The following is a 23,448-nucleotide window of genomic DNA, read 5'->3' as shown; positions in this document are numbered from 1 at the left end:
GCGATTTGGACTCAGCTTAGAGATGATTGAGGGGATTTGGTCCAAAAGAGCAGGGAGAACATGTGCATGGAAAAGCTGAGGGATGGATTCAGTGGAGACATCAAAGAGCTAGGCAAATCTCTGGGACAGTGTGTCGTTGCTAATGTTAGGGCGAGCAGGAGGGAGGGTGGGGCGGTGAATGCTTTCGTGAGTTCAGATTTCGTTCCACAGAGGTTGACAAACCAAGGAAAATAATGAGAAGAGGAATGTGGTCAAAGTATTTTGGCCAATTCCCGATTGGATTTGGGGAGACTATAGGAGCCCAATGCCAGATGTAAAGAGAATGCAGTTGACAGAAATGAAGGAGGTATCAGTAGAGATGGTAAAGAAGAGAGACACGACAGCCTGTGGGAAGGGTGAATCACCCGGACTTAATGTGGCCTTCTTGTCACAGACCACTGCTTTCAGCACGTGAACTAGTGTAGCTTCGCCATTGAAGTGATTGTTGTCTGTGGAGTCCAATACACCTGCATGCAAGTCCCACCCCCTCTCACGCACTACCAGAGCAGGCTGCTTACTGAATAAACATCAGTTTCTACATGAGAAAATAGGGGGGGGGGGAAATATACACACCTAATAAGGATGTTAAAGGATCACAGTTGAGAATGGATTTTGAGTGAGTATTATCCAATAAAACAGGATGCAAAATATAGAATATCTTCCAACAGACACAGTCTAATGCAGGAAGTCAAATTTTCTGAATCTTATTCTTTGAGACTGAGACTCTGGTTTAATTGTTTTTCTAACTAAGCACATTTATGAGGCATCACTTACCGAGGATGCCACCCTTATCCCATTGTCCTCCCTGTTGCAACCACTAGGTAACCCTTGTGTTTTTGACATTTTAGTGACTGATCTCGTGTTCCAACTGCTATGTTTCTTCCTCCTTTTTTAACTTTCTGAACTGCAGAAACAAAGGCATTTTGTTTAATACCTAAATAATGTCCCCATTGTAAGTTGGTAAACAATAAGCATCAAAGACAATGTAGCCATCTGCCTGCTGCTACCCCCTTTGGATCTGCCTGGGCTGGCCTTCATTTATTTAGCCATCCACTGTTTGTGTACGAAGCCTGGCAGAGGATAGAAATACAGGCTCTTGAAGGAGCCCCCGAGATGCATACACAGAGTCCAGCTACATGAAGTACGCAGCTCAGTAGGCTTCATGAAGGCAGAGACTGATTATATCTCGATGAAGAGGGAGGGGCAACAGGATGTGCAGAATGGGAAGCCAGGCCCTGGGACCCAGAGGGGCAGGAATGAACTGTCATGGAGCAGAGGGAGGGCAAGGTGGAGGCTCTGCTTGTTCTTTGTGCTTGGTGAGTGGGAGGGAAAAGGCAGGAAGATGACAGGAGAATTTTCTTGTTCCATGGAGACCCCAGGCAGAAGAATGTGTCTCAGGTCCTCTGATTACTTACAGAGGGTGATGATAAAACATGCTGAAAAACTGCATCGCTTCTGCTAAAAGGATGTTTTTCCCCATATTATCCACTGTCTTCTTAAAGCCACCTCAGCAGTCCCGTAGTAGGATTGGGAGAAAGTGCATTCCGTTCCTGTGCTGTTTTTATCACCTGGGTACTGTGAATTCTGTTAATGACCGGATTTCTTTTGTTCACGTGGGCTGCTAGCTAATTAGGAACAAGTTTGTGACTCATCTATTGCAAGAGCAGAGGACTTCCTGTAATGCTTGTTTCCGTGGCCCTTCATTCTGCTGTGTCATCCGTTCCTGCCTTCAGTTTCTGCCCTTCTCCTGGTCTTCTTTCCTTCTTTGTCTCCACGTGTCCAGACTGTGTTTTACATGGCTGTCCTGCCGTCTAGAACAGTGAGGAGGAGGAGGAGGAGGAGGAGAGGAACTATGGCTTCCTCAAGAAGTCAATCTTTTCTTAGGACTGACTCTGTACAAAAACCAACAATTAAAATACTCCCCAAATGCCAAACTCACTGCCACCAAGTTGATTCCAACTCAACTGACGCTTTAGGGGAACATATAACCCACAGTCTTAATGGAAATCATCTTGGACAAAACTCTATGACCTTGAGGAAATCTCTCCCCTCCTCAGGCTAGTTTTCCTTTGCTTCACCCTCTGAAGTCCTCTAAGCTCTCGGCTCTGTGGTGCCGTCCAGAGGGTGGTGGTAACAGGGCACTGAGGCTTCAGTCAATAGTGACTTCACCTCTTAGACCCGTGGCAACTCAATAGCCAAGAGAGGGGTTATTCGGGAGGGAGCTTGCTAAATGCACTTGCCCCATTCACTCTGAGAATTCCCTGTTCCTACACTGTGGCTGTTCCATTCCTTGGGTAGGATCAGTGGTCTAGAGACTTCTCCTTACTCCTTGACTTAAGCCAGCACTAGGCTTCGAATTTCTCACTATCATCTGGAAGTGCTGTTGTGTCATTATCCTTGTAGTTGAACGTGAACTCACCTGGCAGTTGGATTGAAAGGTTCTTGGTATCACAATAAATGGTCCAACCCCCTGGCTTTCCCTGCACGCTGTTTCTTAGATCTGTGCTCTCTTCTGTTCCATTGCCAAGACACTTGCCTCCTGTCATCTTCCACTCCTTCCTACCCGTGCTAGAGTACACATTGCCATTTTACCCCTGCTCTATGAAGGCTCTATTTCAGTGGTGACAATCCTTCCTTGAGACAAGTCCTCACCTTCTGCTCTGATTCTAATCTTAGCTTCTGACGTTGAAGCTGGAATTCAGTTTTACACATTTAAACCCTGTGTGGCTGGTGCCGCGACAAAAAAATCATCAGGACTTTCCGACGGATCTCGCATCTCATGTCTCCTCACTGCTTACTTGTCTCTAGGCCACCAGATTTCTCTCCTTCACTGGCTTTTGAGTTCACCAGCTTCCTCTCCTCCTCTGTTTCAATTGCCTTTGGCTTCAGAGGCACGATTTGTGCTTCTTCAAAGGGTGATGTTTTATTATCTGAATTACTGTTTCTTTTGCAGTTCCAGTGTGGTAAATCCGGCTTCCACTATGATTGATATTCCCCCAGAACACACAAGGACGTCAGCCGTGTCTCCAGCTAAGGTAGGTTGAACTCAGTTGTAAAGGAACTCAATTTTGGGTCAGAATGCCATTTTTCTCATTTTGTCAATACAACATAAGATAAAGAGGGTTTGTGGTCTTGGTTTTTTTGGGGGTTTTTTTTGTATTATATATGGTTAATTTTTTGTATTTAGTAAGAACTCACACTTTGATGAAAAAAGTTGAGTAACAAACACCCTGTCCCTGAATTGCTAACAACTGGGACTTCTTGCCTTTGGGAGGACCGAGAATGGAGTTTGTTAGTTCCACATCAGTCCTTATTCCTACTCACACATTCTTGAATCTCAGGTAGAAATCTGTTTATAGGAGGGATCATTAATTTATGAAACTAAACAATAAGCATTTATCATCTGTCTATTTTATAAACATCGTTTACTGAGAATTAGAATTGCTGATTATGATTACTGCCAGGAAGCCCTTCAAGATATCTAAATACCTTCTGACTCCTCCTAGAAAATGCCAGTTACAGTTGTGCTTGATACAAATCATAGTATAATAAGGATTCAATGCTAAAGAAAGAACACTGGTAGAAATCTAAATTGATTAGTCTCAGGTTTGCCCTTCACCTTGACCAGACCGATTGACATCCAGGCCCAGTTTTTCTCACCTGTATAACATGAGGTTCAGACTTGAATGCTTATTTCTGCTCTAACTCTGTAAGACTCTGTATTGTGGTGTGTTTACAGCTTTAGTTTTCCTTCTGGCCTATAAGATTCTGTTGTCGTTATCCAACTAATCAAGACAACCATCTTTAAACAGATAATAGAATTTACTTGAAAAAACTATCTAATATTGGAAATAATTAGCATTTTCTAACACTGAGTTTCAGTTAAGACATTTTAAATTAGCTTAATAAACAATATTTCCTCCCCCAACCCAGGAAAGGAAGAATCCATTTAATAGCTCCAATGTGCCAGAAGATCACTTATCTCAACAAACCAAAAATGAACAGCGAAAAAATGGAAGGGCTGGTTTATTTCAGCCTTCAAAAGAGGGTAAATATTATTTTTATGCACTAAATATTTTTATCTTTGTTATCTGTGGACTGCGGGAAATTTTTAGCGTTCTTTTCATGAACATAACTTCCAGGAGAAAGTGAAAAGTCTTGGTGTTTTTTATTCTTCTGTGCCGACGGGTTTCCCGCCTGAGGGAAAGGAAGCAGACCTTTAGAAACTGGCATTTCATGCATTCCAAGCTTGCGATGCCACTTTTTATGTGACCCCCTCTCTCGTGGGTTTTGCCATCAGTGAATTGGGGAAATTTTTGATCGGAGCGTTCAGCCATTCTTCTAGCTGTATGTGTTGGGTCCCCACCATGGGTGGTGGATACTGTTCTCTCTTTAAAATTAAAGGGTTTGCCTCAAGAAAGAAAAGGTCACTTGATAATGTTATGATCTCCTAATCTAAATAATCAGCCCAGTCACCCAGTAGTCTTGAATTAAGCTGTGGCTTAATTGATTTAAATATTGATCAGTATTATAATACCTACCTAATACTGATGTGCCCTGGTGGTATAATGGTCTAAGCATGTGTTGATAAGTGAAAGATCAACGGCTGAAAGCCATCAGCCCCTCTGTGGTGGTCCGTTCCTGTAAAGATTTACAGGAATCCTATCAGGCAGTTTGTTCTACTCTGTCACCCGGGGAGTCTATGAGTTGAAGGGCACAGGTTTGGGACCTACTATTAAGAGGAAGTACTAATAATTCAATCACTTCAAAAGCAAGTGCAAGAAATTTCACAAGTATGAAAGATTGGAACAGGGGTTGAAGAATTAATAATTGAACAGTAGACTGGGTGTTCTACTAGCATGTTTTAATATGATTGTCTTGTTCCCTTTGCATAAAAATATAAACTATCTTTTAGAGGAAAAATATTTTAACACACATCATACATTATTGCCCTTGTTTTTAACTTTTTGACAAAACAAACATCTGGTTTAGGTATTGACAATTTTTCTATTTAATTAAGTTCTAATTTTTTATTTCCATTTGTGGATTTTTAAAAAGGACTCCTGTTTTATTTAAATGATAAAGTTACTTTGCTTGTCATATGTCACAAAACCACATAACGGGTTTTCACTTTCAGGTAAATTGTCGGCATCAAAAGAGAAGTCCTCTATCCTGGATATTTCAAGCCAAATATTAGAGAAACAAAAGCAGCCTTTTCCAAGCCCTGGGAATGGTTCCCAAATCAAGACCCCGGTTCCCAAAGCCAGGAAAATGATCTACAAATCACATGATTTAAAGCAAGAGGACCACCAGTCTTTTCCTAGACACAGGACAGACTCCCTGATTGCAAGAGGGGCTCCCCGAGGGATCCTGAAGCGTAATTCCAGCTCCAGCAGCACAGACTCAGAGACGGCCCGCCTGAACCAGAACCTTGAACCTAAGAGCAAAGTCGTGGCACCGGGCCTTACCATCCACGAGAGGATCTCTGAGAAGGAGCCGTCTTTAGATGGTGGCTCTGCCCCAAGCACACTGGAACCACTAAAGCATGTGAGGTTCTCTGCAACGAAGGACGAACTTCCGCAAAGTCCTGGGCTCATCCTTGGCCGAGAAGTGGGTGAATTTAGTGTTTTAGAATCCGACAAGATACAGAATGCAGCTCAAGACATGGGGGGTGCAGATGTGCCTCAGAGTGAGCCTGAGTCTCCGCAACATGGAAAACCTTTACTGTTTGATCAGCCAGTCTCAAATTCTAGTGCATCACAGACTGAAACACACCAGCCCCAAACTTCTGGTTCTTTTTCATTCAATGGGCCCAATTCTGACTCTCCGGTTTCAACGGCAAGACCACAATCCTTTCAGAATTCACTGGCCACAAATGAATACAAAGCTAAAAGGCTCCAGTCAGATTTGTCTAAAAGCCCTGCTGGTAAGAGCTGTTCCCACTTGTCAAACTGGCACAGTGTACTAAAAAGGGCCAAGCCAGCCCTGCTTCTGGAAGCCCAATTTTGCCTCTTAGGCGTTCCAATGCAAGTGTGCAAACATGGCTAGAATTGAGGAAGGCATGACTGAGGAACGCTTGTATTTATAGGATTTGAAGTTTGTCCTTAATCGCCAATAGCTGAAAGAACTAGGATAGCACCTGCCTGATCCATTTTACTTTACGAAATAAACTGCATAAATTATTTAGCTAAGCCAATTGAAATGTTTTAAGTTAAACCAAGATGCGTGGCTAGTGTAAGAACTGAAGAAATATTTATGTCTTTGTACGAAGCAAATATAGTATTATGACTCACCTAATGAAAATTTTATTAGTTGCCCTAATGAAACATTATCAGTTACGCTTTAACCAAACTTTGACATCCCTTTTAATCTCAGGGGGGGGGGGGAGTCCTTATTGTCTTAGCCTTGAAGAGAGGGAAACTAAACGTAGTGTGTGTTATGAAACACCCACAGACTTTGATCTGCTTAAAGCCTCCAGCCATTTGTTCTTAGAGTTTAACTGGCTAAGAGGTTTCTCCCGACTGGTGTAAGTCAAAGGCAATAAGGAAGGTTGGTGTGTTTCCTGATAACTCGTCAACCGCTTCTCTCCTAAATGCCTTCCAGGTCCTCAAGCAAGGCCTTCCTGATTTTTATGCTTTAGAAACAAATAATGAGGAAAATGCTGTGTATTATTCTCTCTCATCTTCAACATTCGTACTATCTTTATAGTCAAGAAAGTTTCCAGGAAATGGTAAAATTTATAACTCAGTTGCTCTTTTTTCTCCTCTCCCACATAGTATGAAGTTAATACTGAATCACTTTTGCTGTGCCCTACAATTTCATACTGTCCTGGTCACTATTTTTTTTTAAATCATTTTATTGGGGGCTCATACAACTCTTATCACAATCTATATATACATCCATTGTGTCAAACACATGTGTACATTTGTTTCCCTCATCATTCTGAAAACATTTGCCTTCTACTTGAGCCCTGGGTATCAGCGCCCCATTTTTACCCCTCCCTCCGCACTTCCCCTTCCCTCATGAGCCCTTGATAATTTATAAATTATTATTATTTTGTCATATCTTACACTGTCCTGTGGGTTACTCTTTTTTTTTAAAGGGCAAAACACCTTTTCTCTTTCTATGGGCATTTATTTCATTTCACCTTTCAGAGCTTCAGATTTAAACTTTTTCTTTTCTTTCTTGTTTTGCATAATTTTTTATCATTCCAATATATCCCTTCCCTTCCTTACAGTTCTGTTTTTCAATCCCATTGGGAGGACCATGGGTATTTTAAATCTCTTGAACACAACACGTTTATATTTTTACATCAAAACCAGACTATTCTTCAAGAAACAAATAGATCATATTGAATGAAATTGCTAAAGTTTAAGTAAAAATCAGCAAATAATTGCACGATGTTTATGTAAATGCTTATTTAAAATGTGAAAACCATTTTTCCTTATTTCCTCGTATAATAATCAATAGAAACATTTGGCAAACCTTCCCTGTTCCAAACTGTACCATTTTTCCTCTCTTTATGGTTTTGTACTAACTACTTGTTTGTGCTGTTTTTGTTTTTTTAATCCCATCCTGATTGTTAAATTTGGAAGGCAGGTGTCAGTGATATTGATTTCATTGACTAATAGCCCTTCTCATCTCGATGACTACTCTAAACAAAGTGTTATAGATTCCTTTGTCTTGCTTTTTCTCCTAGTTGCCACCATCTATACAGGGGGCATCAAAAAGTTGGTAAAAAATTAGATTTAAAAGAAAATGGGAGTTTTATGTGCACTTTTTGAGACCCCGTGTACACTAGCAAACCAGAACTAAAAGCAGCAGTGAATGTGTGAGTAAGGGTTTGACTCTCGCTGTGAAGTTCAGGCTAGCCAATATACTAGTGACTGTCAGGCTGGAAAACACACACACAGAATTACAGAATTCCGGGCGGAGGGGGAGTGAAGGGTGGTGGGTTAGGTGGCGACAAAAAAAAACATTACGTGGCACTGAACTTTTTAAAACACAGTGTTCTTATTTTTTAAGTGCACTTTCATTGTAAAAGATTTTAAAGGGAAAAGCACACAGAATAAAACAAACTATCTGTGGTATCATTAACAGTTGCTAACATTGAGTAGTAGAGACTTCTAATAATCTTTAAGCATACATAATTTTTAATTGTACTTTTACTGTTCAGACTTCTTTTTTCACTAACAGTATATCACACAAATCATTTTTTTCATATTCTTTAAGCAAGCCAACACACAATTCTTAAAGACATGAACGATGCTTCACAACTATTGGTATGTATCTAGTCAAACAATGTGTGATTGAAGAAGGAAACAATTATGTACTGTGTGCCAAGTCTTGTCTAAGTGTTTATTGTTCTCACATTTAGCCAGTGTTGCTGATTAAAATTAAAGGCAGAATTTTATTAGCTGACATGATTTCTAGTGCAGTTGAAATTTTATTAGCTGACATGATTGCTAGTGCAGAAGTTTATAAAACTTCTGCTCATACAGCTTCCAGGAATATCTCTATACTTGAATTGCATAGCTTAGCATGTATAAGGAAGGCAGAAAGATGCTGAAATTCACAAGTCTTAACTAAAGGTTTAACTAAAGGACTCCCTGATCTAAAGTAGTGTGTTAAATGTCCTGTGATTGCGGCTCAGAAAGGACTTACTCTGATTTCTCGATAACTTAGAAAGAACTTAAATATCTTCTCTAGCCTGCTGGCCATCATCAGGAAACAAGTAGAGGTCACATTCTTCATTCCTCATTTTTATTTGAATTTGGCTTACAGAAACAATTTATTACTTAAAAAATTGTAGAACAGAAAGGAGGAATTGTGGAGGAGCTTGTTGAGATCGTGGTTCTCAGATGCCAGTGTACCCAACAATTACTAGAGTGGTCAGGATTCCTGGAGTCCATCTTCATAGATTTTGATTTACTATTTCAGGAATGAGGCACAGAAATAGAAATATCTTAATTGCCCCATTTAGATTTTCTGGAAAAAAATTGTTTTGTTTTCCTTAAAAGGTATTTCTCCAGACCCTGAATCACCTAAATCTGTGCTTCTCAGACTTTGGAATAAATCCACTCGGGGATGGGCAAAGCCATTAAGTCAACATGGTATGCCTTCCGGGATTGTCAATTTTGCTCAGAGATTTGAGCACAAAAGAAAGTTAATATTTTAAGATGTAACTAGGAGCAGAATGCAAAATTCACATGAAATTTTAACGTAAACCCAGAACTTCAAACATTTTCCAGTTAGGCCAGCATCTCCTACTTTTGAAGATCTGCATTCACCTCTCTTTCCTGAGATAGGAGACCTTGGGTAAGCTACCTTAAGTAGGGGGATTCAAAATAGAACCTCTAAGACGCAGTGATGTGAAGGGCTACTGGCAATGGAATGAAATATGTCGCTTTCGAAAATAATTTGAGTGATTGACTAATTCTCTGAGCATTCTCTTTCCTTATTTAGAAAAGCATTTCTATGTTGCAGATGAACTGCCTCACCGTGCCGAGCCTGAGCCATCTCAGGTGCCAGCTCGCAGTTCTAGAGACCACCAGCAAGGTAAGCCTGCTCTTCTGACTGCTCTAATAGCCAAGACTTCCTCCAGCTCGGGTGCAAATCCCACTGAGATAATGAAGACAACTGACGATTCCATATCTAAAGTCCTAGACTGGTTCAATCGGAGTTCTCACTCAGATGACAATAAAGCATCTCTCAAACATCCTCGAGGAAGAGATCCCAAAGGGAAAACAGGCTTAAAATCACAGACTGCTATTGCCTTGGTGCCAGATGACATACGTCTAAAAGAAAAGGGCTCAAAGGCCCTGTCTTCTCCCCAAGGGGAACTTAAGCCTGTGGGGTCTGATTCAACATCCCTAGAAGAGGAAGGTCTTCTGCTTTCTGGAGATTACCAAAAGAATGATGTGAATATAAAAATGAAATCTTTGAATCTGTCCCAACAAGGCACGCCAGAGGAAGGCCTGGGCACGTCGCAGCCCTTTGAAAGCTGTGGCTCACGTCAAGGAAGCGAAAATGTGGACAAAGGCCAAAGGTCAGAATGCCCAGAGGAAGAAACTCTGATCTCTCCCCCAGCCAGCCAGGACTCTTTCAGTGCTCTCAGCAGGTCCAGCACCAGAGACCAGGTTCCCCGCCACGGTCAGGTTGCTGACATCTCGAAGGTCAACAAGTCCAAGCCTCAGATCCGTGAAAAAACCCATTCAGAAATGGATGTTGACTCTTTTGCGGTTGTCAGAGAACCAAGTTTGAAAGACAACATGAAAGCAGAAGGAAAGAGCAAAGGAAGAGATGCATATGTTCTTAAAGCTTCCTTAGAGGCAGAGACTACTGAGTTGCCACCTGGGACTGAAAGACATGGATCTCCTTGTTTGATGGCTGAGGTCGAACTCCAACAAGAAGCCAGCGAGCTTCCCAACAACCAAGTGCTAAGAGAGAAATATAAGCGAGTGAGCGATAGAATATCCTTTTGGGAAGGAGAAAAAGCTGCTGCTAAGTTAACGTACAAAGATCCCACGTCTTCACGTAGCCAGAATCAACCTTCTGCTGACCCAAATCAGCCCGTGACGTCACTGGGAGTATACAACACTATGTCTCCAGGCCAGTGTGAAGATAATCAAGATACTATGAAACCAGTGTTCCTAGGTGAGGGTGGTCCAGCATCCCGTCTTTCCAATTCTTCTTCCTCCAGTAAACCTAAGGAGACCAAGCCCCCCAAACCAGAAGTGTCCAGCGAAAAGGAGCCTATAGCAACATTTCCGGGAGCAAACAGTTTGCATCCGGGAAGGGCCATCCCTGCACTGGCATTGCAACGTCCATTGAAGGGTGAGCGTGGAATGAGTACTCCATTGGAGAAGGACCGCTCTGGAATTGGTGGCTCAAAACCCAACTTTACAGTTTTGCCCCTAAAAGAAAGAATGGATGAAGCCAACACAGAGCAGGTCTACGATCACTCTCAGTTTCAGAATCTGAAGAAGTTCTGGGACTTAGGAGCTGATTCAAACCGTGTGGCTACTGTTGAGAAGAAAAATGCCATGACGAGCCCTAAGACTCCTTTGCTTTTTAGTAGCCAGAAATGCCAGCCGTCTGGTGACTTTAAATCACCTGGGGAAAATACTCGTGAAGTAGAGGCACTTCTAAACCGCAAGAAAGTTCCTGCAGGAGAGGACATTGAGAAAGTAAATTCAAAGGTCATACCCCAGGTGCTACCAGAGGAAACCACATTTCTACGGAGGCCACCCAGAGCATCCATTCACCAGTTGCCAGGAAATGAGTTGTCCAAGGAAAATTTGGGAAAGAATACAGGATGGCCTGTGAGTCCAGTAATCCAGAAAGAACAAGCTTACTCAGGCCCAGAGATCGAAGAGTTCGTAGTGAAAACCAGTGTTTTGCCTCGAGAGGACAGAGACGTGTTCCATGACAGCCTCCAGAAGCTGCTTGCAGGTGCTTCATCACCAGCAACCCAACCTTCCCGTGAAAAAAGCCATGTTAAACAGGAACTCGAACCAGGCTTTGTGGAAAATAGAACATGGTGTTCCAAGACGGCCGATGCTGAGGAAGAAGCCAGACAACCTAAGGAGATCATCAGTGAGCGTGTAGATAAAACCGTAGCTCCTCCGAAAGTGGAGCATAACACTTTCATGGCGAGTCTGGACAGACTTCTGAAGGAAACCTCGGAGACTTCACTCTCTCCAGGGCAAACCGAGTTGGAGCCTGTCGCCACTGGAACCAATGCTGGGCCCGAAGAGAGTAGGTTTTTAAAAAAAGTCATGGAGAAGAGTCACAACATTTTAGACAGGAGAGAGATAATAGCTCCTTTTCTAGAAAATGAAGAGAATTCGGGAACTGTAGCTGCCCCCCAGGGAGGGCAAAGTGGCGAGCGCCGGCCAGAGACAGAGCGCTCGCCTGCGGTGCTTGCAGAGACTACTTGCCATCTTCTGAGAAAGGGTGCTTTGGGTGAGGAGGTCTCGTCTCCTCAAGATAAGCCTTTTTCACAAGATGCTCATTTTGCTCCCCAAGATAGGGCAGTGCCTCCTCAAAAGGAAATCTCAGAAACTGTAGAAAGAGTCATTCTTCCACCCAAAGCTGCATTGAATGACATAAATGCAGCCTTTCAGAAGCTCCTGGGAGAAGCTCAGTTGAGTCATCCAGCTGAAGGGGACGTGGTCTCTGGAGACGTGAAACCAGAATGTCCTGAAGGAGGGCAGGCAGCAGGTAGCACCCACGTTTCTCAGGGTGTTATCGTCACACCAAGAGTTACAACCAAAGTTCCAGACATAAATAATGTTTCTTCTTTCCATTTAGTTCCTGATAAGCCTCATCTAATTAGACCTTACGGAGCCCCCCCAGATCAAGTGGCCCAAATGTCTCCGTCAGAACAGAACCTTCCCTCATGTGGTTCCGCCGCTGCTCTGGACACTAAAGAGCTGCCCCAGGTCAGTGCTGGTGTAGAAAAACAAATGGAAGAAATCGTCGAAAACGCCCCCTCAGAATATGAAGGCCATGCGTGGACTGTTTCTCCATCCAAGTTAACGGGTAGTGCTGCGGCTTCCAGGCAGGCTGCGTCTGCATTTCTCCCCAAAGAGGTCAAAGAAACAGTAGAAAAGTCTGAAGCCCCCTCAAAAGCTGAGAGTGCTTTTGATATTGGTTTAGAGAAACTCCTAGAAGAAATAGCTGCAGCTCCTCATCAACTCCCCATGTCAGTGGAGGAGGAAATTCCTGAGACATCTCCAGGGTCAGAGAAGGCCATGTTGAGCACGGCGCCCCATTTTCACCGGACAGCCTCAGAGACCTCAGACGTGAACGCTAAGAGTAATGATCTGAAATCTCAAGGCAATCACCTCGATAAAGATTCAGGGACTGGTGAAACTATAGACTCCCCAGGGACCAGGCACAGGGAGAGTGCATTTCCAAAGAAAGAAGGTAGTTTTCAGGCGCCTGGCTTCCAACAGGCTCCTGAAGCAATTTGTGGGTCTGGAAATCAGCAACCCATTCCTCATCTGATGAACCAAGAAAACTCTCCAAAAGCAAGTAAAGTTAAGCTGTTTCTGACATCATCATATTATAAGAGACAAGAGAAAGAAGAAGAAGGTTTTACCGATTCTGAATTTTCAGATGGAAACATCAGTTCCAATGCAGAAAGCTGGAGAAATGCATCTAGTGAGCATTTTGAAATTTTTAACTCATTGATTATTGAGTTTATTTTTTGGAATGCTGATGTAAAGAATGATATTTTTTCCTTAATTTGGGATTAATTTGACACTCCCTGATGCTACTTCAGTTCTTTTTAGCCCTTAATTTTTTTAAAATGTGTACATTACATTTCTATTCCTTAATCAGATAAATAACAGCGACATCTTTGCCACATGCTGTATTTTACAATCTGACCTTCTGTCTCTTTAAAATGCCAATAGAATTTTTAGATTTCAAAAATTATGTGTAAAGACTTGGGGGGGAGGTTATAGGCACCTTTTAAACATTCAAGATAATTTTTTGTCTGAAAGAAAACAGAATTTTTCTTGTCAGTCCATAAACAAGCCTCCAGTAGGGTTTGTAGAAAATGGTCCCAAATTTCTCTTTTAGGAGCAATAACCACTACAATAAAATTTACTATGAGCTGATTCTGACTCATAGCAACCCTATAACTCTAACTCACAGCCATCGAGTCAATTTGGACTCATAACAATCCCATAGGTTAGAGTAAAACTGTCTTTGTAGGTTTCCCGGACTGTAATTCTTTACGGGAGTAGAAAGCCTGTCTTTCTTCCATGGAATCACTGGTGGTTTCAAACTGCTGACCTTGAGGTTAGCAGCCCAATATGTGATCATGACGCCACCAGGGCTTCTCTTTAGGGGCAATAGTGATGGCTAAATGTCCAGGACAAAATTGAGATACTTAGTACTGTGGTGTTTTGTTGCCACTCCCTTCATCTCATTTTCAGTAATTACATAATCTTAGCTATCTGCAGAATATTCCCCTTCTAGAGTATGACTTTGGTCAGGTGACTTCACCTGGTTCCCCCTGACTTGGTTCAGGGTTTGACTACAGCCTCAGCTAAGTTTAGAGAGGTCTTACTTGGTCACCACATTCGTCTAAGTTGACTTGAAGGGTGCAGATGTCAACTGTGCTGTGAAACACAGAGCTGGTGTGATTCGTGTTCCGATCAGTGGTTAGGCATTTCAGCAGAGAAACCTGGGAACACATAGAAACTAGAAGGTACCTGATTAGAATGATGAAAGCATAGAGGATGCTCTCTGGCTGGCACATTGTAACCAGCTGTGCAACTACTAATGTTGGTCACTCTCCACAGTGTTTAATGCAGTTTGGCACATTCTAGCTCACCTTGGTTTCAGTGATGAGCGACTGGTTTCTGAGATGTGGATTCCCTTGCAAGTAACTGTTAAGTCCCATTCTTGAGAATTAACTAAAGAATAATAATTTAATCCCAATGGACATGAACCTTCTTTAATAAACATTATTAGCAATAAGGGAAACATGAAATAACATTATTCATCTCTAAAAGCAGACAAATGCAAGAACATAAGCTGGCATGCTAACCTTGTTTAGGCAGACTCCCATTAAGCTCCCTGTGAGTTTCTAGAGTAAACTGACCCATAAAAAGAGTGACCCATAATAGAAAGAATGCTTGCAAATTTGGAGACCATTGTTTAGTATCTACAATCATATTTATATATAGTACATCAGTGCAATTGAACAGTAAAAAAACCTATCTAAAAATGAAATAATATTAAATGACCACTCAGTTCAAGCCATAGAAGGGATTTTAAGATTATAAGCCAGGGAAGTGGTTTAAAATGGCACTGCCATGATTTGTATATCCTTTAATCTATTAGGATAAGGCAATCAAGGGAGGAGTGGGTAGAGGAAGGGGAGAAACTCAACTGGGAGAGTAGCGTAGTTTTGGTGCACAAGCTGAGAGGCCTGACTCCTGGCTGAGCTCTTAACCAGCAACTACTCGATGAGCTTCTTAAGCAGCAAAAAGATTCCACGATCAAATATGTTTTTGAATGCGAGGTGATACGGTACATTTATTAACATACTAAAGTCTCTGAAAAGACCTGCAGTAAGAAATATGTTAAATGAATACAGGAAATCTAATCTCCTCCTCCTCTTTTTATTTTTTGAGGTGGAAGGCTGTGGGCATTAAGGGGTTCTAAAATGCCTTTATTTGATAAAATAAAGGCACTTGTAGGTCAGTTTCCCTCCTCTTTATAAAATGTTACGTTATTGTCGAGCATATACACCACAAATCTGATGTCAGTCCGACCATTTCTGCAGGTCCACTTCAGTGCCACGGACCGCGTTGTGGGGTTTGTGCAGCCGTTCCCCCTCCTTTTCTGAGTTGTTCCTCACGTTCACGCATGCTCACTGCCCCCACGGTGCTTCGCTAATCTTTCAAGTTGCTGTTGTATATTACCCGACACATAGTTCTTAAAAGAGCACAATGCTCAAAAAAATAATTTTTAAGAGCATAATGCTCCAGGCAGTTTCTACTTTCCTCTTCTTCTTAAAAGGTCTAACCCTGCTGCTGTTGAATTGATTTTGAGTCACAGACAAACAAATGAAAAACCAAACTCACTGCCAGAGTCAACTGCTCTGTTGGGGTTCCGAGACTTTAAATCTTTTGAGAGTAGACAGCCTCATCTTTCTCCTAAGGAGCAACTGGTAGGTTTGCACCACCGGCCTTGTCGTCAGCAGCTCAGTGTTTATCCTACCATGGCACCAGGACTCACCTGTGATTCATAGTGACTCTTTATAGGGCTTCTGAGGCTGTACTGAACAGATAGCCTCATTTTTCTCCGACACATGCTGGTGGGCTTGAACCACTGATCTTATGATTAACCAATCAACATTATCCAGCTGCACTACTAGAGTTCCTTTTCTGCCTCATGTTATTTCCTAGTATATTTCTTGTAAATTTACCTCAGACATGAAACCCAAAACTGCATCTGTTGATCTGAAGAATCCACTATACTCGATTATACACAGATGTTAAACATCTGAATCTTTCCTCCCTTGGTTTATAGCTATTTTTAATGCAATAAAATCACTTCATGACTATTGTCTTCAAAAGTAGGATATTAAGTGGGAAGATTTAATGTCTGGCGCAGACAAAATTATATGCCGAAAATAGATGCTTCTATTTCTAAGAATAGATCCCATTTCTGTTAATGCTGTAATATTGTTTATGATAACATATTTGCAAATATTTCTTGACTAGGCAAATTATCTTTCCTTTTTTTAAAGAATATGCCAAACCCCAAAGCCAAACCTATTGTCAATGACTCCATTCTTAAAAGTCCAAACCCAACCCACTGCCACTGAGGCAATTCCAACTCATAGCACCCAAGGTAGGGTTTCTGAGGCCATGTGTCTTTACAGGAGTACATCACTTCGTCTCTCTACCCCCAGAGTGGCTGGTGGGTTTGAACCACCAACCTCGCAGTTGTCGGTCTACTGCTTACCTGACAATACCACCAGCGCTCCTGAAAGCACACACTAATAGTGGAGACATTTTCTTTGCTGTGAAAGCAAATGCTTCTTTCAGTAAATAAAAGTAGAGTGATTTGTGGCATATCGCCATCTATCAAGCTATTATTTCGATGTCCATTGGTTTTACGAGGTTTTGGGTATTGTATTGTGCAGCATTCATCGGTTTTGTCTTGTGACAGGTTCAGAAGACGAGCCCAGCCCTGTTTTGAAATCTATGGAAAGGAGTGCACCTAGGAAAATGCCTTCCAAAAGTTTAGAAGACATTTCATCAGATTCATCAAGTGAGAATAAAGGTTGCCCCACTCTCTGTGCTCATCTAAGCTTAAAAATGCTCACGTGCTCTTCTGTGGCCTGGCTGTGTGCTGTCGTGCATGCAGATTAACAGAGGAGAATTACCTTTCCCAAGTAAACGGAAGAGGTCCCCCCTAAAGTGACTGGAAGGATACTTTAAAGTGACACAGGGGCTTTGATTACCCAGCACACGTTGGTTTCCTTGACTCAAAAAATCCTAACTTGTGTGTTCCTTCAAGTTCATTCATTGCCTTGTAAAAGACTGTGGTAGGTGTAATACTAGTTATAGATAACATTGAGCACAGGGTACTCTGACCAAGTGTTTTACATCCATTATCTCACTTAATCCTCCAAAGAAAGAACCCTTTGAGGGATGAATTATTATCTCCGTCTCACAGATGAGGAAAAGAAACTTAGGGGGGTAAAGTAACTTGCTTATTGTCACATACCAGACTAGGGGGGGTGGGGAACTCAAGGTCACCAGACTATTAAAGAGTGTTTGTGAAGTGACAGTGTTATTTATGATAATGTTGGATGTCAGTGAATTTTACAGAATATGGAGATGGATTAGTCTCTGGCTTGAAAAGACTCCGCCCCCCCCCCCTCTTTTATCCCCATTTCCTGTGGACACGTTCTTTTTGATCCTGGAGCTATAAGCCCAAAAACTGCCTGACACAGAGCACTTTCAGCACTGTTCCACATTGACTGCTGCTTTCCCTGGTGAAGGATTTCTAAAAGACTAACAGACAAATTAATGTGCATAGGGACTTTTGTGTTCCAGACAATTGGATTTAGAAATCATGAATTCTAGTGGGTTTGCTGTTACTCTTTTTAAGCCAAAATGTGCCCTCAGGATTAGAGAGTCATGAGAAGGCTTGCTGAGTGAAAGTTTACCCACTGCCAAACTCAGGTGAGGGGTAACTGACCTGGTGGTGTTACATGTCATATTTTTAAATGAATCTGCAAGTCAGGCTAAAAAATTCCACTGCTCCAAAAAAATTCCTTCAATCCAGAGATTCCAGGGGCCCTGACCTCTCTATTTCTGATTTGGAATGCAATCTTAACCCTCCCAAGGATCTTGGGATATTAGGGTTGGAAAGGACCTGGAAAGCCACCCATTCCCGCCTCTCCTCAAGGCAGAAATTCCCTCCAAAGCCTCCCCAACAGGTGGCCAAGCCACCCCCCCCCCAGCCTCTTCTAGAGTAGGTCAATTCAGCCCTTTTTGTTGACAGCTCTGATTATTCTGTGTATTGATGATGGGCCCTGAGGGGGCAAAAAACAAACCAAACCAAAACAACAATTGTCCAATTTAGCAAACCTCTTGCCTGCTAAGCCTAGGACAATTTCCATGGTGCAGCTTTAAAGTACTCAGGAATGTGTAGGGTTAAAAACAAAACGGGGGTGGGAGGGGGGGCCACCCTCAGCTGACGGGTATTCCTGCACGCTCCATTTCAAATACCGATACCCACTCTCACACTAGCCTGCCAAGATTCCACTTAGCAGCTGGTCCCCAGTTACATCTTTTCAGTCGACTTCCCAGGCAAGCCTCCCAGAGGCATATGCGAAGGATGATGCGCACACACAAATATTTGCTAATAGACCGAGGGTTTGGGAAGGGTTTAGTCATGGCTAGCATTTTACCCTTTCCAGAAGAATGGAGCCGCTATGACAGTGTGTGCTTTCTGCTGCCGGCTGGCCGACTGCTTGCTGCGAGCTAACCATCTAACCCTGGGGAGTCAGTGTGCAGCAGGGTGCTGATGTCAGCGGCCTCGGGCTGAAATGGGAGCTCCCGCTATGGCACAGGCTCAAGTAGCTAATCTACGGAGAAAGTATTTTGGGGAAGACATCTTGGTTGCACCCCTCACTGCATCTTGATTAACTGCTTCCAACTCCGGGGGCTTCCAGGGACAGTCTCATTGTTCTCTCTCTCCCGGGGTCAGCCGTGTTAACCGTTTCTTAATTTCTCCTGAACAGATCAAGCAAAAGTAGATACTCTGCCAGAAGAATTAGTACGTAGTGCTGAAGATGGTAAATATCTCTCTCTGTTTGCATGTCTGTCTGTGTACTAGGTTCTGGGGTGATTTGGGCAGCCACCGGGACGCAGCTGATGGATAAATAGAAGAACGTCATTTGCCACTGTGTAGGGAATGGCACTTAAGTTATTATAAAACAGCCCTGACTCGGTGCATTTAATGTAACTGGTTATATTCATAAAGCTACTGTTGGTGAAGCCTTGTGAGGATGTCACCGGGGACCCTGGAGAAGCGCGGGTTTCTAAAAATAGGAAATTGCATTTCTGTGGGTCTGAGCCGATTTTTGCTACTCTTGCTGGCAGAAACAGGAAAAGTCAAGTGGGTTCCTGGGCTCAGTTATTCTTACGTTTGATCCTCAAATCCCAGCAAGTGGATTCTGTGGACACAGCTGGTACAGCCTGAAGTTCAAAGGAAAGGGTCCCAGGACAAGGGTGGGCAACCTGCCACCACTCAGTCAGAGCCCATAGTGAAATCATTTGACTTGCAATGTGAAGGAGCCAGAAAATTGCAAAGCCTTTTTGATGGGTTTGGTATTAACTATTAAGTTCAGCATTTACCAAAATGTATAATTCATATTTGTATGTGGTACGGCTGGGTTAGTATTTTTCCTAAAGAGCCTTCACTATTTCACCATAACAATGTATATTCATTGAACTGATCACGAATCAGTTCCTAACTTTTGTTAATAATTTTGCCTTTCTCATCATGTTTATAACAACCTCATTGAGGGACAGGAATTTTTGTCTTCTTTTTACTCCTAAGGAAAGCGAGGGGTAATGAGAAGACTTGTCTGAGGCTTTGTAGATGGGCAGTTAGTGGGTGGGCCAGGAATGGGATCTGGGGTTCACTCCTCTTAGTCTCCTGCTCTCTCCCTTTTCTGTGCTGCGGCTTAGTGAGTTAAAGGGAAGATGCTGAAGCTCTCCTATCGGATCTAAGGAAGCTAACGAGGAGTCGCACTGGGGAGTGGATGGGAACAAGCTGCAAGCCCATCAGCCGTAGTTCATAGTCTCCGACGTGAAAATGACGTTTGAGCTTTCTGTTGATGTCTCTTTATTCCTTTTGTAAAATGGTTTTCATTCTCAATGTTGCTCCTCTGAGTAGATAAAAAAGCAGATCAGCAACCAGATACAAATGAAAGCCTACCAGGAAGTGAGTAGCAGGATCTTTTCCACAAATGACTAAACTTTGCCACTCTACATAGTGTTAAGTATACTGACATAACTAACCCCGTGAATAAATAATGCAACTTTTATTCTTGGTACTAAACTTCTGCAACTTATAAAACTATTTCATTCTGACAAGGGTTTTCCAGAAACGTTTTATTACTGTCCGTGTTGAAAGGTGCTTACTCATGTCTCCATGGAGAAAGTTGTGTATTAAGATATACGTGTATATATGTACATATATCTTAATACATATATGTGTTTATGTTTATATGTCTTATTTTACATATATCTTATGTCACTGCTGAGTTTTATTCTTTTTTTTAAATCAGTCTTTCTGTTCTCTGTGGCTTTGCCTAAATCAAATTGGAACCTACTAATATCACTTGTCTTTTGTGGTTTTGAATACTGGCTCTCTTATGACCCCTGTACAGGATTGTAGACATGAAAACATTTGTACCCTTTTTAGTCCAAGAGAGAACTGACTTTGATGAATAATATGTAGAATAGGGCTCTTTGTGTCTCTCTACATTATCTGCATAAACAAATTTTATTGTGTGCAAAGTTTAAACTCAGGCTCAAAGTTAAGGTTACAGTCCACGTACAAAACAAGTGAACCCCTGAATCTGAAAAACAAAAGTATGCTTGTGTTGACTAACATTTATCAACTAATATCTATCACTAGACAAAGATAATCGACGTCTTATTTTCAGAAATAAAATTAGCTACTTAACTGACACTATTCTCTTAAAGACAAAAAGACACACTGGTAAGGTGTTTATACAGCCTAGCAAAACAATGGCAGGCATATTCATGTATCATCTGAGCTTCCTAGTTTTAATCAGTGTACTTCACATATGCACTGCAAATATGAAGATAATGACACATGTGCCTGTACTCAGGAGTCTAAAGAATTTTAAATAACAAGACCCAATAGTCTCTGGATGTCCTAATAGATCTTAATGAGAAGAGTAACGAATTGAAGGCACATTAGATAAGAGTAAGTGCTGATGCTAGAAGTCAGTTACATCTAGCATGAAACTGACACTGTTCTGAGTTCTTCCTGTGAAGGTGCTGAGCTTTGACACACGACTTGACAAATATCTAAGAACTGCCTAGGCAAGAAACAGGACTCTGGCCCATGTGGGTATAGAAGCTGTTCCAGATTCTGTTGAACTGGCAGCTGCTTCAGGTTGGGTATCTTATTTTTCCTTACTATGTTTTATTGAACATTTAGTGCGAGGAGTGAAACCAAAATATATAAAGACCATATGCTTACACATATGTATCTTTATTTATGGTCTCCTATTTGGACAAAGCAAGGTAGCTAATTGGCTGCAGGACACTGGGTTAATTAAGTTCTCCCTATTTTATGATATTTTCCTAAACGACCCTTAATGCCAGGGCTAAGATTATTCCTTCTGTCCAGGTGAAGTATGTTCTTATCACAGACAAATCAAATACAAGATCAAAACATTAATAAGTAAAGCTTATAAATATACAATTGGCTGCATAGTGCATGTAATTGATTTTGACCCTGATGTCATTATCCAACAATATTAGTTTAGGGTACTAGAGAGCATTGCTATAATGAAAAAAAAAATGTTTGCATACTCACTGGGCCATTCTCCGGCCTCTTGACACCTCATCTAACACTGCTGCTTGAACAAGTTGCCTCAACACACACACACACAGTCACTCACTCACTCACTTGTTTAATGGGAAGTGATTAAAACAGACGGCATTGGGGTAAAACATTATAAATGCGTTTTGAGACGTATACAGTTTTCCGTTTTTCTTTCATTAGATCTAGCTACAATTGTATCTGATGCTTAGGGTTCAAACTGAACTGTTTGAGTCGCTGCTGTGTGCCATCAAACATTTCTTACTCACAGAAACATTCTAAGACAAAGTCCAATTTGCTCGGGGTTCTGCTTAACTAGGCTGTAATCTTTCCCGGATCAGAACTCACCATGTCCTTTCTTCCAAAGAGCCACCAGGTTTGCACGACTGACCTATCAAACCGTCATTGCAACCATATGGCTCCTTCTTTTGAATGATACATAAAAATATAATTTTATTTTTGTCTATTTAGCTAATATCTCTGTAAAAGACAAAGTTAAGTCAATATATGAGGGTACATTAGAAAAAAAGTATTGCTGCTCACATTGTTCGTTTTTCATGCACTAATGGATTCCAAACAAAGCATGTTGAAACCTGTCTCTGCAGCTAGTGAATGGCTGCAGACAATTTCTTTCAGTCACACATTTGTCAGTCTAGTTAGGGTACTTTAAAAAAGTCCAACAAACAGTGGATGTTGAAGGGATCCTTCCGGGCTACTTAGATTCGAGGCAGAGGGGTCAGCCCTGATGGTTATGGCAAGTGCATTTAGAATTCTGAAGGGATATTTTTGGCAGATTTTCTTGGAGGGCACCGGTGATCACAGAGGCTTATTGGGAAGAAGTTTTAAGAAAATGGAAAGCTGCATTGGTTAGAAGAAAGCCAGGGAATTTTGCATCAAGGAATTTTTTAGAAATCATTTTATTGGGGGATCATACAACTCATCACAGTACATACATACACCAATACACTGTCCACTGTTTCCCTTCACCCACTTTTCTTTTGCCTGTCCCCCAGGGAGGAGGTTATATTTAGATTCATACAACTCTTATCACAACCCATCCATCCATCCATTGTGTCAAGCACATTCAAGGAATTTTTATCTATTACAATCATGCCCCTGCTCATTCTTCAAGGGTAGTGTGTCCTATGAAAATGTGGCTAGGAATCCTTACTCTATACATCGTCAATCCTGATCTTACCCTTTCGGTCTTCTTTTTGTTCCTAAAACTCAAAGAACCTCTAAAGGGAACACAGCTCACTGCATCCTCAGAGGATATCAAACATCTCTCTTGGCATGGGGAAATCAAAAAGTGCCGAGTTCTCTGGGGAAGGGTTAGAGAAATGGAAATGCCGCCTTCAGAACTCCTTAGACCACATGGAAGATATGTGAAGAAACGACTGCTTCACAGTTTGATAATTTTGTTTAATAAATGTTTCTGTGATGTAGCAATACTTTTCTTTTTACTTACCTGCATATATGTATCATGCCCTACTGATAAAATTATATCAAAGATAATTTTAACAGGTATTTTTATAGGATCTGCTCTTTGCCAGGCACTGTCTTAACAACCTTGAAAAATATTAACATATTCTATACAAAAGCCAGAATCTATCATAAGACATTGTGATTCTTAGAAAAAGGAGAAAATAGTTTTCTAATTGGAGACATACAAATTAGAAAGGAAATTTATCCTCTTATTATACCTTCCATACATATTCTTCCTATATCAGATAATCCATATACTACATCTTCATATTAAATTTCATATTAAAT

General features: G+C 41.6%; 2 protein-coding genes across 5 annotated transcripts in view; both read left to right on the top strand.

Annotated features, from left to right (window-relative positions):
* The window catches only part of SYTL2 (synaptotagmin like 2), a 134,083-nt gene that overhangs the window by 87,559 nt on the left and 23,076 nt on the right, over positions 1-23,448 (top strand). Inside the window, exons 5-11 of one of the 4 annotated variants that reach the window (XM_075546398.1) lie at positions 2,993-3,074; positions 3,973-4,087; positions 5,177-5,965; positions 9,526-9,597; positions 16,744-16,845; positions 18,830-18,883; positions 19,990-20,037. In XM_075546398.1, the coding sequence (XP_075402513.1) occupies positions 2,993-3,074; positions 3,973-4,087; positions 5,177-5,965; positions 9,526-9,597; positions 16,744-16,845; positions 18,830-18,883; positions 19,990-20,037 (1,262 nt within the window). The other 3 variants (XM_075546399.1, XM_075546400.1, XM_075546401.1) reach the window with 3 other exon arrangements.
* LOC142444294 (uncharacterized) lies at positions 9,669-13,304 on the top strand. The gene has a single exon (XM_075545101.1). The coding sequence runs from the start codon at positions 9,669-9,671 to the stop codon at positions 13,302-13,304; it is 3,636 nt and encodes a 1,211-aa protein (XP_075401216.1).

Source organism: Tenrec ecaudatus, chromosome 4, assembly GCF_050624435.1.
Source record: "Tenrec ecaudatus isolate mTenEca1 chromosome 4, mTenEca1.hap1, whole genome shotgun sequence".
Classification (NCBI taxonomy): Eukaryota; Metazoa; Chordata; class Mammalia; order Afrosoricida; family Tenrecidae; genus Tenrec; species Tenrec ecaudatus.
Note: the sequence above shows the minus strand (reverse complement) of the source record. Positions and strands in the feature narration are given on the sequence as shown.

What these genes read in the sequence shown, in the direction of transcription:
- LOC142444294 (XM_075545101.1), top strand. Translation starts at nt 9,669, where the DNA reads ATGAAGACAACTGACGATTCCATATCTAAAGTCCTAGACTGGTTCAAT.